Source organism: Macrotis lagotis, chromosome X (assembly GCF_037893015.1).
Source record: "Macrotis lagotis isolate mMagLag1 chromosome X, bilby.v1.9.chrom.fasta, whole genome shotgun sequence".
In the NCBI taxonomy this organism is placed as follows: Eukaryota; Metazoa; Chordata; class Mammalia; order Peramelemorphia; family Peramelidae; genus Macrotis; species Macrotis lagotis.
The window spans coordinates 255,837,028-255,856,344 of NC_133666.1; the positions used below are offsets into that span (position 1 = coordinate 255,837,028).

Below are 19,317 nucleotides of genomic sequence, written 5' to 3' on the forward strand. Positions count from 1 at the left end.
CATGCAGTTCATCCTCATTAAGTCCCTCATATTTTCCCCCTCTCCTCCAATCTCCATGCTTCACCTGAGTCCTGTATCTGAAGATCAAACCTTCTGCTCAGCTCTGGCCATTCCAAAAGGAAACTTTGAAATTCCCCTGGTTCATTGAAAGTCCATCTTTTTCCCTGGAAGAGGACATTCAGCCTTGCTGGGTAGTTCATTCTTGGCTGCATTCTAAGGTCTTTTGCCTTCCGGTATATTGTATTCCAAGCCCTACGAGCTTCCAATGTAGCTGCTGCTAAGTCCTGTGTGATCCTGACTGCAGCTCCACGATATTTGAACTGTGTCCTTCTAGCTGCTTGTAATATTTTCTCTTTGACTTGGGAGTTCTGGAACTTGGCTATAATATTCCTGGGGGTTGGTTTTTTGGGATCTCTTTCTCGGGGGGATCGGTGGATTCTCTCCATTTCTATTTTGCCCTCTGCTTCTAGAATATCAGGGCAATTTTCCTGTAGTAATTCTTTGAAAATAATGTCAAGGCTCTTTTCCTGATCATGACTTTCAGGTATTCCAATAATTTTCAAATTATCTTTCCTAAGTCTGTTTTCCATATCAGTTGTTTTTCCAATGAGATATTTCACATTTTCTTCTAATTTTTCATTTTTTTGGTTTTGAAGTATTGATTCCTGATTTCTGGTAATTTCATCAATCTCCCTGAATTCTATTATTTGTCTGAAGGATTTATTCTCCTCAGAGAGTTTTCTTATCTCTTTTTCCATCTCGCCAATTTTGCTTTTTAAAGCATTCTTCTCCTCAATAACTTTTTGAACTGTTTTATCCATTTGACCTAAGCTGGTTTTTAGCATGCTATTTTCTTCAGCATTTTTTTGGATTTTCTTGACTAAGCTGCTGACTTCATTTTCATGTTTTTCCTGCATCTCTCTCCTTTCTTTTCCCAGTTTTTCTTCCAACTCCCTCATTTGAATTTCAAAGTCTTTTTTGAGCTCTATCATAGCCTGAGCCCAATTTCTGTTTTTTCTTGGAGTCTTTAGATGCAGGAGCTTGTGCTTCCTCATCTTCAGACTGAGTATTTTGATCCTTCTTGGGCTCATTTGCAAAATATTTCTCAATGGTCTTCCTCTTGTTTCTTTGTTCATTTTCCCAGCCTAAGTCTGTTTTTTTGGGGTGCTTCCTGAGCTTTTGGGGCACTCCCACAAGGGTCTCAGTGTGTGAGGTTCTGTCCTCCCTCCTGGTCTGTGAATGACCATAAGCGCCCCCCTCTGCCACGGGGCTGAAGTGGGGGGCTTAGACTGCGATCAGGATCTGAATGTGGTCAGAGCCCCAGAGTCCTGTTCCAGGGGCAGAGGACAGAGCTCTGCAGTCTCTCTTCACTCCCCTCCCTCAGCTCAATGGGCTCATGCCCTGGGGGCTCCTGCTTACGGGCTCCACCTGCTTCTGTTTCAGGGTCTAGGCTGCAGAAAGACCAGGCTGCTGGCTGTGTGCCCTGAGGGCTGGGCTCCACGTGCTCCCTCTGGCAGAGGTCCCCTGCTGTTCCCCCACTTTGTGCCAGTGCTCCCTGGGGTGCAGCTCAGGAGACTCCCCGGCTGCTGTGAGCTGAGGCTCCCAGTGCCCTGGGGCTGCCTCCGGGAGGCTGAGGTTCTTTGGCTCTGGTGGGCCACCCCTCTGGCGGCCGCCTCTCCGACCCGGGGAGCAGAGCCTTTCTGCTCTTTTCCAGGTTACCTTGAGTAGGAGAACTGCCTCACTGGGTCCCTTTGTGGGTTCTGTCTCTCGAAAGTTTAGTTAGAGTCCTTAGTTTATGAGTTTTTATCAGAGAGCTCCTAAGACTCGATCCCTTCCTGTGGCCATCTTGGCTCCGCCCCCCCCCCCCCTTCCTTCCTTTCAATACCATCTTCATCATAGTTTTTAAAAATAAGATTAATAGACTTTAAAAGTAAGATTGACATTATACATAGCATCTTTAATATGGAAGTTCAATAGCTAAATAATACCATGGTGATTTCAGGATTATATGACTGAAAATGAGTTCTTTAACCTTATCAGAAATTTTTACTTTTATATTTGTGATGATTTGGTTAACCAAAGAAACCTAAGCATCATACAGCCTTTCTTTCTTTTAACAGATGATAATTTACAATAGTATATACATCTTTATTTTTTTTTGTGGTGTCTTATTTAACAGATTTGAATGAGCTCACTTTTTTATGGTTAGTCTGGGGGTCTTTGTTCTTAAGTCAACCAGAAGGGCTTTATGGGAAAGGAAGATCTGGGTTCTCTAAATTGTCTTAGAACTAAATCACTGCAAGTGCTATTATACTCTGTCACTCCTAATTTTTTTCCCATTTCCCAAGACAGGAAGAGGCAGACCCACCCTTTCTTTATAACTACCTTTTCCAAACTAGAATTGGTAACTTTCAAGGGGCCCAGACTGATGACTTGTTAGCTACAACCCAGCATCTGTATCAATAAGCCTAAGCTTCAGCTTTCAAAAATTTCTTAATTAGGACTTATCATTATAATTTTTAGGAGTCCCCCCCCCATAATCAAATACATTTTTTCTGGCTATACTTGATATTGTGATAGGTGTTTAACAGATCAAATGAGCAAATCTCTAAGAAGGCCAAAGCATCCAAATCTTAATCTAGGATAATATAGCTAGAAATAATTTAAATGCAGCTCTTTTATTTTACTAATGGGAAACTGAGGCCTAGAGAGGTTAAGTGCTTAGCCCTAGTTTGTACATGTAGGAAGCAGCAAAGTCAAGTTTTAATCCCTGGTCCTTTAGCTCTACAGTCACTGTTCTTTCCATTTTATGACACTGCTTCAAAATTTAATTTTGTTGTCATTGTTGTTCAATTTTGCAGTTGTGTTTGACTCCCTGTAACCCCATTGGAGTTTTCTTGGCAGAGATACTTAAGTGGTTAGCCATTTCCTTCTCCAGTTCATTTTATAGATGAGAATACTGAGGAAAACAGGGTTAGCGTGTCTTGTCCAAGGATACACACCTAAGTGTCTGAAACAGAACATGAACTTATGAAGAAGAATCTTCTTGATTCCCAAATTTAAAATTTTAATTTTATTAAAGTATAAAAGCTCACCTGGGATACAGATAAATTTGGACAAGAAGTTGCCCTTTTATCAAGTTCAGAAAAGTCAAAAGAGGTTTGAGATTCTTTTTGGAATTGCTTTTATTTGGGGAATGGCAAACCAGTATTACTGAAACAATTCATACTAGGTATTCTGGATTTATTCAAGGTGCCATTTCCCACCATCTTTGCTTCTTCAAGATGCTTAGATATGTTATCAGGGTCATTGTCTCTCAATTTAGCAAAATCCCCTTTTCTATTGGCCAGGTAATATAGCAGCTCCAGGACATTTGTAATCATTTTCATTAGCATATTTTTCTGCTTCTTCCTTCTCCTGGAACTACTCTCTGTTGCCTAGAATCTAATACGAACAATTTGGCCCTACTTCTGTCTGAATATGAAATTATCATTATGTTTTCCCATTCTAGAGAACTCTTTCTTATATAAAACAGTTATAAAGTAGTATAAATAAATACTCTTCTAAGTTAGGAAGGGAGGCTATGGGAAGAAAATGAACTTTTTAATATTCTGGAATTTGAAGACAGTAAGATATTAAGACTAAATTTCTGAATATTTTGATGAAATATAAGAAAATTTTCCTTTTTTTAATGTGAACTTTTCCTAGAATCAAGGGAAATCATTCTGATTTGCCTCTTTGTTGTTCTAAAGTTAATCTAGTTAATCTAAAATCATTTTGATTAAAATCATCTTGAGTCTTCTAAATTGCTTGGTATGTATTCATAGACCTCTGATATCTTTGTAGGGACCCTACAGTGGCAGGGTTAAAACTCAGAGGTCAAAGTCAAGCTACAATTTACCTGAAATTTTTATACAGATAAATCTAGATAAAATAAGCATCAAGCACAGCCTTAAGAAAACCTAGAATGTAAATATCATAAACCTGAAAGTTAAGTCAGTATATAGGAGTAACAGGAGGTATCAAAAAGGATGAAAAAAAATCTAAGGCACTGGTAAGAGGGAAAGGGGAAAGGGTTAGTTGGTGTTAATGCAAATTATATTTTTGTCAGCTATTAATCAACAATTGCTAGTTATTTTATTTTCTCTCTCCTCCCCATTCTAAAAAGTCTAATTTGTTTTACCCTAGAAATGCTCTACTAAAAGGAAAATTTAATGACTTTATTTTGTTTGTATTATACTTCATATATTTTACAAATTTTAGTGACATACAAAAAATTTGTTTCGAGCAATTTTATAGATATGAAAACAAAAATGAGAATAGAACATTCAATTAAAATTTACTCATTAAACATGTGTGCAGCGCACTAGATAGGTTCTGGAAGACTTAGTATTAGACACTATTTAGATAAGACAGGTCTTTATCCTCTTGGAGTTTATGCTTTAATAAGTATCAAATGTTGAACCAGATATACATATATATTTGCATTATAAAATAACACAATAAAATATTACATTAAAGAACCATTACATTATAATACCATATTGTAGGGGATTATATTAACACAGATTTTTAAAAATAGAAATGATGATGAAATAGGGGTACAAACTCCAAAATTATTTATCTACATAAGCAAAAACAACCCTTGAAAATATTAATATCTTAAAAAAGAAATGAAAATATTAATATCTTCCTCAATATCTAGATTAATTCAATTTTCTTCATAATACCTTGAAATAGCATATTTTAGAATTTAATGAATCAATTATACTGAGAACAAAATGAAATAGTTTACATTTCTTATTTCAGAAGTGCTGTAAATTTTTGGTGCTGAAGTAGGATAATGAGACATCATAACAAAAAAGGAAGAGACAGGTCCAAAACATAAGGATAAGATGTCAGTTACAGTGATGGCACAGAAAAGGAGTCCTAACTTTTTGGATTGCATTCATGGATTGGTGGAAGATCTATTTTGGCAAATTCTAATCAATACTTTCATATACTCTACAAATGTTTTTAGACTTGTTTTGGCTTTACAAAATATTTTCCAATTTTTCAACCTCCTTTAGCTTCATACATTAAATGTCTGCCTGTTCCTATTGTTGTGTGCCTGTGTTTGTATGTGTGTTTTCCAGAACAAATTTAAATGTGTCTATGCCTGTGTTTAAAGTGGAGGACTGGAAACAATTTTAATTTGTAATTCTGATCAACTTGCTTTTGCCTTCTTTCCTAGGAAGTGTGTAGAGAGCTCTGGTGCCTCAGCAAAAGTAATCGCTGTGTTACTAACAGTATTCCTGCTGCAGAGGGGACACTGTGCCAAACTGGGAGCATTGAAAAAGGGGTAAGTCAAATGACTGCCTCTTATACTGTTGATGTGAATTAGAAGCAAAAGGTAAATTTCTTGAGTGTAGGTCATGAATCCATTAAACAACAGTGTTTACTGATCATTATTGTTAATAATATTATATTAGCATTATTGTAACTTTGCAAAAATGCATCTGTTTATGATTCTTGTCAGTTTATAAATGGGTTATATCTTGGTACCTGTTTTTTTTAAACATCATTTGTAGAATTGTACTAATTATTTCTGTTTCCCTTTAAAAATATAAATGTCTGAAATCATGAGTTTCAATTATGTCTATTTAAAAAAATAACCTTTTAAAATTATTTAGTAATATAATCTCTAATTTTTTTAACTTAAAAAATTCCAGGAAATTCATGTTACCAGAAAGAAGTTTTGCTAATAGTTGTAGTTTTTAAAAGCCACAAGGTACCTAGAGATAGGATCTGAAATTACTTTAGTTCTGTGTGTCCAGTTTCAAAGAACTGGTTAAAATGATGAGCAATAACTTATTCTTCCTGATTACTATGGGAATTGCTGCTTTTGTAAATGCTGCATCCTTATAACCATCTCTAGAATTTACTACTGCAGACTAAATTTATATGAACAATGACTACTGTCATCTGTTCTCAGTTCTGACTCCTGCCATGTTTGCTGGGCTGGTTTCAACAAAGATTACACTGCATTTCAACTTACCGTCTGATGTTAAAATACAGAGAATGAAAGGTTTTGGGCAGCTGTCACAGTTTATTAATCCTTGCTGACGGCTTCATTCAGGACCCATGACCTAGTACCATGTTGATGGCTTTTCCATGCTGAGTTTGGAAATGTTGGTAAACTATGCTAAATATATGAATTGATAGGGTCATTTTTTTTAAAGGATAAAAGATCCCTTTTTTGAAAATTTGTAGTTAGTTAGCCAATAAAAATATGGAGACCTTCACATGCTACCAAAAATTCATAGTTTTTTTTTTCCACTGGAGTAGTAGAAAATATTAGGAACCTCATTCTTAAAACAACAGTCTAGGTTTATTTTGGATCTAATAACTCTTGTCAGCGACAAGTAGCAATTTACATCAATCTGTAGTTAGGAGAATTGTACAACTGTAAGGAAGAAAAGTCATGGCAAGAAGGTAATAGCAATAGTTTCATTTGCCATCAGTTGTTAATTACTCACCTCCCATAGTGTCCAATAGATTATAAATGCCATCACCATTAAAATCTTCATTAGATCTGCTTACTCCTTATACTTTGAATTTAAGTAATCAATTTCTCCAAGCATACATTCTGGAGAACCGAACAATCATTAGTGGCCATGCAGCTCAGCACTCATCACAGGTTTAAGACAGAGTGGCATCATCTCCATTTTATGCTTCATCTTTAGAAGCAATGGCAAGACACTATGTGTGTGTGTGTGGGTGTTGGGGGGGAGGGAATAATAATTGAAAAGTCCAAATATTTCAGTCAGCCAATCAATATTCATTTATTAAGAACCTATATGTGCCAAGCTTACACTGACCTAATTTGAGGAGACAAAGGCAAATACGATCTCTTCTGTAGAATCCTACATTCTAATGAATCAAATCACATATTATAGCTATATAAATAGCTAGTTGTATACAAGATGCTTGCTTTAAGACAGAAGGAAGAGAATCTTTGACGGGTAGGTTTTAGCAGCTACAGGAACCAAAAGGAAAAAAAAGACTCCTACAGAAAGGTGGAATTTGAAGTCAAATTTTGAAGGAAGCTTGTTAAACAGAGAGATAAAGGTGGGGAGGGAGAGCATCTGAGACTTGAGGGACAAACCTTTGCTTTCACTGCAAAGGCAAAGGGATGGGAGATAAAGGAAATAGCATACAGGTCTATGCTTCTGGTTTATAGAATTTGAGGAAGGAAGCAAAGTATAAGAACACTGCAGAAGTAAGGAAGAGTCAGGTTGTAAAGAGTTTTTGAATGTCAGGAACAAGACAAGTTAACAAGAATTTGTTAAGCTCCTCTTAGAAACAAAACAGAATGCTAATTGGTAGGGAGACAAAGAAAGGGGAAAAGATAACAGTCTTTCTGTTCAAGGAACTTTATATTTCTAATAGGGAAGAAACACGAATATGGAGAGGATAGGTAGCTGTTGGGTAATACTGAAAAGAACGTGCATCCTAGTAGAGCCTGCACATAGTAGGTGTTCAATAAATTGTTCATGGAATGAATTTTAAATTTGTTTATGTTAGCTCAATAGTTGCCATGGAGTGAAAATGGGATGTAAATCTCAGGGTAAAAATAGAACATGAGGGAAAAAACTAGTAATAACTTAGATTTCTAAAGATTCTGATTTTCATTATAGGTAACTGCATGAGAAGCTTCTCATGAAGAGGTTATCTATAATCTCAGCACTCCAGTATTATAAAAACAATAACAAAGAAATTTTCTACAGAATAAATCTAAAAGGTTGTAGCAAAGAGATTAAGGAAAAGAAAGAGTTGTAGGTTAACAAAAGTCCTAATTAAAAAAAAAAGGATGGAGCTCTAGATGGTGGACCTGGAATCAGGAAGACTTCTTTTCCTGTTTCAGTTTCCTTATTTGTAAAATGACACAAAGAATGGAAAAAATTCCCCAAAGGGATCAGGAAGAAGAGTCAGGCATGACTGAAAAACATCTTAACAATTAGAAGGTGGTCTTCAATATGTTCTTTTCAGTAGTTTTTAAGATTCTGAAGTCTTCCAAAGAACTTCCAAGCTACATGTAGCTAGATCATTAAAACCAAACAGAGACAGCATCTCGTTGCAACTTCACTAATTGCATTTATCATCTGAGAAGCAGCTAGGTGGTACAGTGAATAGAGTGTTGGACCTGGAGTCAGGGAGCTTTGAGTTCAAGTCTAGATTCAGACATCTATTAGCTGTGTGACTCTGAGCTAGTCACTTTATCCTCAAGTACCTCCTCTGTAAAATAGGAATAACAAGATACCTCCCAGGGTGGTTATTAGAATAAAAAATAAAATGAGGTAATATTTATAATGTATTTTTGTACTTTTGGGTATAAAAAAGCACTTCACAAATATTGTCTATGCTATTATTATTATTATTATTATCTTTTGTGTGGATTAGTTTTTCTAATGTCTTTATTCAAGTATTTTTCTTTTTGAAAATGAACTTACTACTGACAGAGACAGAGTTTTCTTACCATGTCAGTTTGGGGCTATCAAATCCAAACAGAATTAAAAGATTTGGCTTTAGTTGGAATCACCTCAGGCAGAAATAATTTTGGGTCAATTTGGTCATTCCTTACAGAATGTAGTCTGTAGTTACAGACTAAGAAATAGTTGGCATTTATGTCAACATATTTCTTCTGATTTTTCTTCTAAATTTCAGAGGATACAGTTCACAGAGAGGAAAGGGAATTCTGTGATTTCACTATAATATGTGATTTGAAACTGTATGAGTGAAATGAACCAAGTATTAGGATATTCTAATGCAAATATTCCAGCCCATACCTATAACAAGGAGAAGGCTAATAAATATTTAACAGTCAGTTCTTTGGCGGGAGGAGAAACATCATGCATAACCTGCATTAACAACATTTTTGTATTACTTTATTAAGTCTAAACAATCAACAAAATAACAGATGTGGCCCTAATTTGTAGTTTACTGATTTCTGGAGTATAAATACTGATGGTAAAAATTTAACTAAGCCTATACAATCTGTCTCTAGCACTACAGATTTCCCTGTTGTGGAGAATCAAGAATAATTCTCATTTTCACAGGGAGGTATTCACATGGATATAAGACTGGATTTATATCATAGATCAGACTATGTGATGTTGGACACCAGAGTTGATCTTTCTGTACTTAATAGCCTATTTTGAAAAGTGGTGGAAATGCTTCCCATTACTTTCATTTGAAACTAAATTTTGTTGATAGTAGGCATGATTTATCTTACAAAATTATTTCCATAGACCAAATATTTCCATAGGTTGAAGTCTTCTAATGAACCTAGAACTAAAAATAATGGATTTCCAAAAGTTCAGAGTCCTGTTGTCTAAGTACTCTGACTCAGAACATGAGTGGAACTCTCACAACTTCTGATCCTAGCCCTCTGAGTTGGAAAACAACCCTCATCAGATAGAATATGAAAGAACTTTTAGCCTGTCTAGCCAACAGGATAAAACTATAACTACTCATATTCAGAATAAATTTTTACTTTAAAAAATGAGAGAAATATTACTGGAGTGATAGCACAGACACATCCAGAGGGTTGGATGGACAATGATCTCGTCAAGCTCTGGCTGCAAAAGATATGGGATGTATGCCCGGGGGCTCAGTTCCACAAATGTTCCATGCAAGAATGGGATCTGTTCCATGCACATTTAACAGATGGAGTAAGAAATATGGCCAAAAAATTAAAAACTGATCTTTGCGTGAGTCCTGGGGGGTCTGACATCGCTATTACAGTCATTGGAAGGCTGCCTGAACAAGCCATTCAAGGATCGAATAAGAACCATATGGTCTGAATGGAGATGCTCAGGGACAGTAGCATTAACAAAAGGAGGAAATTTGATGAGGCCAGACAGTGCTCTTGGTACTCTGCGTCCACGGGTCAAAAACTCCCTAGAATCAATCAGCATAACTTCAGCCAAAGAACTTTCCTCAGATGTGGTAACAGTCAGAGCTCTTTGGACAGGAACCAGCACTGTACCAATATCCGAGGAAGAAGGATGAAATAGGAAACAGAGATGGGGATGGCAAAGATTAGGTTGGCATTATTGCTGAGAGAGATAGGGAGCTACTCCCTGCCAGCCCTCATGGGGACCACAAAAGAGGTTCCAAATACTTAATCTGTTGCCTTAAACTTGATCTAATAACATTAGAGTCTGTGATGAAAGAAAAACTTTAGTAAAAATGAGGTTTGCATATAAATCACCCAGATTCCTCCTATGAAATAGAATCGTGTCAGTGAAAATTGGCTTAGAATTAGACTCTCAACTACTTTTCTAAGACATTGGATAAGCAATGCAGCTTATGTACATCTTTAGCTCTTAATTCGCTTTAGGGTAAGATGCAGTACCCTTTGACTGGGCCCAGAACTTTTAAGGGCAGGAAATGGAGAATAACTCTTCCAATTATTGTAGAAGCAGTGATGCTGAGGGATAACATGTTCTGATTTAGAACCTGGTCCAGGATGTTAGTGTTCTGTGTTCCTGCACCTGCAAAGCAGACAATTAATTTACATTGCAGCTGAAAGGTAGTCCTTCTAAATAGCACAGTATGCTCCCTCCAACTCAGGGCTGCTCTGATTCAGGACGAATGTTCTATATTGAATCACCAATACCATTTCCTTTAAAAACCTGGGATTTCCTTAGAGGTCTTTCCTTCCAGATGCTGACTGGGTCCAGTTCTGGCTGTAGAACAAGTTATCCCCAAATTACATCCCTAAAATGATCTAGCAGCAGAGGAGGAAAACAAATTAAGCCTACATTTCTGCTCACCCTGTAATTCCCTTAAATGTATTCCTGGTTCTTTTTTTAAATGTTTCATTAATTTATTTATATTTTATCATTGTTGGAACCTATCACCTGATGCCTTCAATTTAAGGACTCTAAGTTCTTATTAGTACTATTAGTAGCTCATGAAAAAACTGAAGCTTGTAGTAAAAGTAAACCATACTATTTGGAAAATAATAGTGTTTCTTGAAAATATTTTAGGAGGTGCTTGCTTCGGCAGCACATATACTAAAATTGGAATGATACAGAGAAGATTAGCATGTCCCCTGCGCAAGGATGATGAAAATATTTTAGGAGTTTCTTAAGAAAACATGTTTTAGATTATTTTGATTGTACAATTTATAAAGAAATAATTTTGAAAAGAAAAATAATTAATAGATCTATGACATTTAAATATCATTATGAACTTCAACAATTCTAAGCTTCAAACAGGTAGGGTGGTACAGAGGGACAAGCCATCTAGCTACAATCAGAAGGATTGCGTCTGAATGCCAGGCCTTTCACTTCCTTCCTGGTCATCTTGGACAACACTTTACTTCTCAGGGACTTTTCTTCCCCTTCATAAAATGAGGGGTTTGGATTAGATGAATTTGAAGGTCACTTCTTATTCCATAACCTAGCAATTCCTCATCTTTTCTGAAACTTATTTTACTCACCCAAATCTAATAGAGGGACTACCCAGTTACCCACCTGATTTCAGTGACTACTTCATGGATTGGACCTGGGATTTCATTGGTATTGGAAACTCACTAGGTGAGAAAATTTTGGCTTTCAATACATGATGATGATAATGCATCAAGCTACAACTTACATTCTTAGAGAATAACTTAGAGCATTTAGTTGAAGCAACTTATTCATGGTCATGCAACTATTATGTGAACATTTCAGGTATTTAGCTTGCTAGTTAAATTTGGATAGATAGATAAATAGTCTGACTTTACATAAATTAACTTGTTTAACTATTATTTAGGATACTTGTCTTATGTTTAGCATAGAATTAGAAAAAGTCACCACTTGACTTTTGGCATCATAGTGTATCGTAGTCTAACCTTTGAGATTACCAGTGTTTGGCTTAACAGTTAAACAGTTGATTTATCTGCTTATTTTACTTTACTAAACCCTCCCCTTGTCTCCCCCCCCGCCCCCCCCCCACCAGCCCTATTGGACCCAAGGAATTAAAATTAACCTTCAGTTTATAGATTGGAAAACCAAAGCCAGGAAATGAAATTATTTCTTTTGAGTCATGTAATTAATCAGTTTCAAAGCTGAAATTACTATAAACAATCCTAGTTGTTAGTTCCATTGGATTGTTAAATATGACCTCTAACAACTAGCTGACAGGAAGATTCCTTTATTATTATGGCTTGTTAGCTCTTTACTCATAAATCTTCATTACTTTACCTGCTGACATAATTACATACTGTGTCATATTTCCAGGGAATTGATAAAATAAATAGCATGAATTTATGTGGTGAAAGGGTTTCTAAGAAACCATGCACAAGATGCTATGTAGTAATGACTTTTCAAGCATTATATTATAACCTAAATAGTAAATTTATTTCATATTAAAAATCTTGTTTCTGAAGAAAACTGAACTTGTTTGTCTGATTACTTGCTTCCTTCTATACCTTGTGGCTGTTTTTAGTAAACAGGAATAGCACATTTCTCATTCTTGAAAGTCATTTTCTTTATCCCATGAAAAGAGGAAAAAGTTACATTTAATAAATGAAAGCTTTTCTTGGTGAATTTATTCTTTATGATCTTACCCTTGGTCTTAAATTACATTTAGATGAGTGGCTGGTAACTAGATCTTTCTCTTCATTTTCATTCAGCATTTGAGATAAGAAAACACAAAGCTAGGAAAAAATAATTAAAATGTTCTTATTGATATTTTTATAACTGACTTCTTTATGATTTGGAAGAAATAGTTCAAATTGGTGTCAACTAGTTGTGTGATCTTAGACACTCAGCTAATTTGAATTTCCATTTCCTCACCTGGAAAATGAGGAGATTGTACTAGATTATTTCCTGTGATCCCTTGTGACCCTAAAAGTACATGAACCTATGAAATAGAAACACTTCAATATTTTCTATTTTTAAATCACATTTAATCAATTTATTTTATTTCAAATAATACTTATCTTTTCCATTTGTAAAATAGATCATTGAAATCCTTTACCTGATGTCTTCAAGTTAAGGACTCAGTCCTCAAAGTAACTCACAAACAGCTTTGGTCTTGTATTAGAAAGCCATAGAAAATAATAGTGTTTCTTAAAAATATTTTAAAAGTTTCTCAGGAAAACATAGTACTTGTAGATATTTTTCTTTTCAAGGTTTCTATCTTTTGGACCAGGGCAGAAGGATCATGAAAATTAATAATAGAGCAGCAAGAGATTGAATGACTTGGATTGAATTACTGTCAGTAATTGTCAGAGGCAAGACTTGATTGAAGGTCTTCATGAATCCAACTCAGACTATATATATACTAGACCATATTGCCAGTTAAATCACAGAAAAAAACAGTTATGGAAATTTAACATTCTGAATTGAGCATATGAATAATTAATTACTCTATTTCTTTACCATGAAAAATGATGTGAGCAAGTAACACAAGTATTCTTACATCTTAATTCTTGTACGTGTAGAAACATATTTAAAAAGTACCCAAAGAGATCATTTGTTGCCATTTCCTCTCTGAAGAGTCCCCATATCTGAAAAATTATAATGTTATAAGTCTTCACCTTTCAAAAAATTTTCCAATTTTCCCAGTCTCTCCCCTCCCACTTCTGCCCCAGTCTCATACTTCCATCATATCCTCCCCTCTCAGTTTATTCTTTCATTTCATAAATGTAGAGAATTGGTCTTCTAAAAATTTTACTCCTAGTCTAAACCATTTAAAAGATGATTATCTGTTTTCTTCTTAAGCCCTTCAAGTAGAGAGACTCGTTTTCTTTCTTAGTTGATTGTTGTATTATTATTATTTTATCCTCACAGACAGAAAATTCTTCCTTATAGTTAGCCAAAGTCTTTCCTGCTTTATTTTCAGCTTGTCCTCTTGTGTGAACCTCTGCAGATTAAGTGTTTGGCATTATCCTCTTCAACCTTTTATATGGTACTTGATAGTAATGGTTACCTCAACCTCTTCTTCTCTTGACCAACCACAGTTATACATGGCCAAGTTTATCTGTCAGGCCTTTTGGTTATTATTTATTTCTCAGGTGCACACCTTGTCTTTTTTTCTGTTGATTTTCATTTTTTCATTTTCTTTTTAATAGTACTAGGATAAATAGTTGTGTTATTTTCCTTTGTAACGTAAGATCTTAAAAATCTAAATAATCTTATGTCCTAGATGAATTTGCTATTGGGGGAAAACTGGTAAGACATTACCTTTGCAGTACCTTTTTGTTTCAGTGCTTTACAAAGTGTGGTATGAGAACCTTCTAGTGAATGTCTCCATGATCCTTTCATGCACTGTTCAAAGTCAAAACTATTTTCATAATAATATTAAGATGTCTTAAATGCTTATATATAATTATTTATAGATATAATCCACATAAAAGTTTTGGGAAAGGGTTGTCAAAGAGTGTGAAAAAGGTTCTAAGCATTTGAAAAGTTCTGAAAGTAGCTAATGGATTTTAAGCAAACAAATTGCAATGATGATGATGATGATGATGATGATGATGATGACACTTGGTATTTATATAACAAAGTGATTTGCATGTACTATCTCATTTGAATGAGGATGGAATTATGGTTTTGTTTTATTTTTGACCAGACCTGAGATTCATTGGTGTAGTGAAGAAATTCCCTCTATCAATGAAGATTTTCACCTGTTTTAAACTTTAGTTACCTGTGACCCTGAGAGATGAAAGGGTTTGCTTGCACAGGGTCACATGGCCAGTATTTGTCAGAGAAGAGAATAGAACCTGGGGAAGCTGAGGCTCAATGAAGTATGATGTCAAATAGCTTCTAGAACTAGTAAGGATATGTGGCTAGGGAATGGGTGACTGAGGGTGGAGATAAGCTTTGAACTTGGGCCTTCTTTACTCTAAATTCAGCATTATGGAAGCTTTTCTAAAAAGATGTGGTAAATGATAGGAGAGTAGGAAGGATGGGAAAGTCAGGAGGAGATTAACATGGGGATATAGCTGAAAAGTAACAGGCAGGTTTCATGTTCATCATTATTAAAAGCAAAAGCAAAATTACACTATGTGAAAGTGGGTGAGTGGGGGGGGCATCTCTGGGTATTGGGTATATGCTGCACTCTGTAACATTAGCTTTTTCTTCATATAAATTTCCTTATTTAATTTTTGTCATTGATGAAAAAGTGCTGTCTTTCAATGTTAATTCCCAGTACTAGACAATTTAGAAGAAGCCCCTAACAAAAACTTGAAAGAATTTTTAGTTTTTTAAGAAGGAAAGACATTCTTTTAGTTTACCATACCCTGCAAAATAAGATTTATCATGCTAGAGTTATGAGCTGATTATAAAATGTCTATCCCTTGGTAAATTATGCATGGCTTTCTCCTTATGTGCAGTGTATGTGGTTTATTGCAGGGGGTAAGGCTGAAAAATATTCCAGGACACATGTTCATACAGGGTCTATACAGATGGCTAGTCAGTATATATAATGATTTTTTGTACCCAGTCCCCAGTGTCTTGGCATTACTTTTATTATGTCTGCACTATTCATGTAGATGAAATACCGCAACAAATTCCTTTACCATTGTAGCCTCAACCAGACTTTCTTTTTTAAAGAAAAAGCAATTACCATCATAAAAATTCCTTACTGGGGAACTTTCCATGTTGCGTTATCATTCCATGAGTTTAATAATAATGTGTGTGTTTTTCTAAAAATCTTTTTAAAGAGACTTAAATGTCTAAAAAAGACTTTGAGGTCTGCAGCTCCCTCTCTAATGAGGAACTCTGAAACTTAGGGTGAGGTGGAATCAGGCAAAAGTAGCAGAGTTAGGCCTTTTTAACCTCCTGGTGCGTATGTTCCAGATTTATAAATCAGGACTGGTTAAAGATAATCCACCAGTCACACACACACACTCTAGCCACTGTCTAAATAGGACTAAAGAAAAGTGAAAAAGCAGTCTGTTATCTTTTGGGAGAATGCAAATGTCTATAATTGGTCACTGTCTGACCCTTGTAAATATAGATATATATATAGATATATAAATATATATATATATGATATGTCTGTCCTGATGGCTCTAGCCGCCTGGAAGCTAATTTTCTGTTTTCTATGAAATCTTGCAGTGGTGTTATCAGGGAGAGTGTGTTCCTTTTGGCACTTGGCCCCAGAGCGTAGATGGGGGCTGGGGTCCCTGGTCAATATGGGGAGAGTGCAGCAGGACCTGCGGGGGAGGCGTCTCCTCATCCTTAAGACACTGTGACAGTCCAGCGTAAGTAGCTAAAGTAAGCCGGAGCCAACAAAAAGACACAGTTGGAAATGATTCAAAGCTGTGGTTTCACATGTTATCTGTAAAAACGTTTCTCCAGTGAGCCAGTGCATGTCTTCAGAGCAGGCCATCGCGGCAGGAGAGCCAGAGAAAGAAAGAGCTGTGCTAGACAGACGTGCTTTTTCTTCTCCCTACACTCCTACCCCAATTTAAAAATTAAACATTTGATGCATGGTGCCCTACTGTAGCAATCAAGGCCTTTTATCTCCAAGATATAATCAGATAAGATTTTCCACTCTCAGAAATAACATGGGATTCATAGATATTCCCAAATCTGGCATCAACTTAGCACCATGATCTCTAGGAAAACCTGAGGTTTGGTGTGTGTGTTTTTTTCTTTTTTTTTTTGTATGTGTGTGTGTGCTTTTTTTCACATGTCACATAAAGTGATTACTGGTACATTAGTATTAAAAGAGCCAGTGAGAGCACCTCAAGGGTTGAAATGCCTTGATTCACATCACAAATCACAATGAAAAGAATACTGCCCATGTGTTAAAATAGTTTCCATTTCACATGCCCCCATTAATCATCTTCCTGAGCTGCCACTACCTTCTCCCCAGGACTACTGGAGGCAGGTCAGACTGCTCTTCTCCCACCCTGATTCTCTTTGGACTGAATTCCTTCTGGCTCAAGGCCAGGTCCTTCACTCTGCTTTGCTAGTTGGGTTGCTTCTGTCTCCCACTAGTGACAGTGGCAGGTGGACTACTTTCTACTTTATATTTCACTTCCCCCCCCCCACAAAATCAATAGTTTCTCAACCTGATAATTACATGCTCCCATTTTTAGTTAATGTACCCAGTTCATCTCCCTTCCTGTCTAGATCAATCTCTGGAAATCTCTTTTTTTTTAAGTTCATATTTACTTAGTATAAAATCATTAGGGTGCCTTATGGTACCCTTTGCATTGTTGTTATGATTTTTATTATTAGCTGTGTATGGAGAAAGTTTTTCCTTTTGTTCTTCCCAAGAAGACTTAACACTTCTTTCTATGACTCCCCTCTTCAAAAGGAAAACTTAATCCCCTTTTCTTGCTTAGCTGACACTATTTCTTTCTTTTTTACTACTCTTAAAATAAAAATTGCTTTTTTTCCTTTTTAAAATACCTCTGATTTTATTTACTCTGCTGTCTTGCTAGAATTTTTCTCTCTACTGTTTTCTGTGAGTTTTTACCCTTGCTGAGCACAAACTAATGAAACTGACATCCCTCCATTTTTTTCTTCCCTCCTTATAGCCAAGTCTCTACTCTCACCAACACCATTTAAATTAGTCTGGGCATCAAGGGCACTTATGCCCTTCCTAATTTTCATTCCAGTTGAGCCATTTTCTTTCCTTGGCTCTGGTATTCAAAATTATCCAAATATTATTTTAATTGACCAGTGGGGACATGAAAGAGCCAAATTTTAACATATGCAAAATATATAATATAAATGTGGCTGCCATAAAGAAAAAACATAAAAAGAAATTAAAAAATGATTTGTAATTTTTGAAAAAGAAAATATATTATTTTCTTTCTAAAAATAATCTGCCTAAATAATGGCATATTACTTTTCCTAATGTTATTCTTCAAGACTTATCTAATTCTAAGATTCTATGATTCTATAATTCATGTCAACTAGGAAGCTAAGTATTGATAAATTTTCATTAAATGATGTGTAACTTAAATGATCTTTAGAATGTAAAGCCAGAAAATAGAATAAGAGAATATGAAGTCACTCGACTTCCAAACTTTCAAAAATTGTAAAGTCTCCAGGTGATTCTCAAATTAGTTGAATGGAAATGATTTCCTAAGATGTTTTGTTAGAATTAGCTTAGGTTGTTGCAGCAGCCTAGAAAGACTATACCTAGAAAGAATATAATTTTTTATGTGTAGACCTTGCTAATAATATAATATACTTTACTAAGTCCATTTTGAGTAGACAACTAGATTGACTTTTTACCATGTAGAGGTCTAAAAGTGAGTGATTTCCTTTTTTTGATATTTAAGACTGAGCACCTTATTGCAATGACAATTGCAATGCATAAATTTATTAAATTTTCCTAAGCATGTTAAACATGACAATTAGGAGAATACATAGTGTTAATCACAGTAATCTAATTTTATACTCTACATACAAAATTATTATCATTACAAATTATCAATATTCTAAATAATTAACATTTAATAAAAGAATGTTTAATATTTTAAAACAGCTTATAATATGTTCTGATCACAGAGTATCTGAATCTCTGTGTGTGTATATCATACTCACATGTAAAACAAAATATTTTTTCAGACCTTCAGGAGGTGGAAAATATTGCCTTGGGGAAAGGAAACGGTATCGCTCCTGTAACACAGATGTAAGTAAAACTAAACTCCACTATGAAAAATTAGTCTACTTTCCCCTTAGAATTTATTCTTTGGTGGTTTGGCATTAATGTTAGTCTCCTTTGGTCTTTGTTTTTATTAAATCCAATTGTAAAAAAAGGAGATAGAAAATCTAAAATGTGGAGTGTTTAAAATATAATAAAGCCTCATTCATTTGAACCCTATTCATTTAGAATCAGAGTATGGGACAGATCAATGGAATAGGAATAGAATAAGGAATAGATAAAAGGCCTGTATACTTGGATTAAAATATTTATCAGACCTGGATTTTTTAATCCAGAGATTGCCTTCATTTGGGAATTTGACACATACTTTCTTTGTGATTCTGTACAAGTCCCATACTCTTTTAGTGTCTTCCCTGAGTTACTGAGTAAGACAGTAAAAGCACATAACAGATGACATCTGACATTGGTAGGAGGATTTATTTCATTTGGAGATTCCTATAGCAATGAAATAACAGATTGATTTTTAAAAAATCAGAATTTGGGGTAAGGGTATGAACTGAATTTTTGTATAAGCAATAGGGGAAAAAAGAATTTGCTACACAAATCAATATAGCTTTAAGAAAACCAAAAATATTAAAATCTGAACTTAGAAAATGTACAGTTTAGAAAGTTGTATTTGAATTTCCAAAGGACTCATCATAGCAT

General features: G+C 35.2%; 1 protein-coding gene and 1 pseudogene across 7 annotated transcripts in view; both read left to right on the forward strand.

Moving 5' to 3' along the window:
* ADAMTS6 (ADAM metallopeptidase with thrombospondin type 1 motif 6) overlaps positions 1–19,317 on the forward strand; it is a 336,979-nt gene that overhangs the window by 220,604 nt on the left and 97,058 nt on the right. For 6 of the 7 annotated variants that reach the window (XM_074202710.1, XM_074202711.1, XM_074202714.1 and 3 more), the window contains 3 exons: positions 5,234–5,341; positions 16,101–16,246; positions 18,576–18,639. In XM_074202710.1, coding sequence (XP_074058811.1) covers positions 5,234–5,341; positions 16,101–16,246; positions 18,576–18,639 — 318 coding nt within the window. The remainder of the gene's footprint in view (positions 1–5,233; positions 5,342–16,100; positions 16,247–18,575; positions 18,640–19,317) is intronic. The other variant, XM_074202713.1, reaches the window with a different exon arrangement.
* LOC141503645 (U6 spliceosomal RNA) lies at positions 11,040–11,154 on the forward strand (annotated as a pseudogene).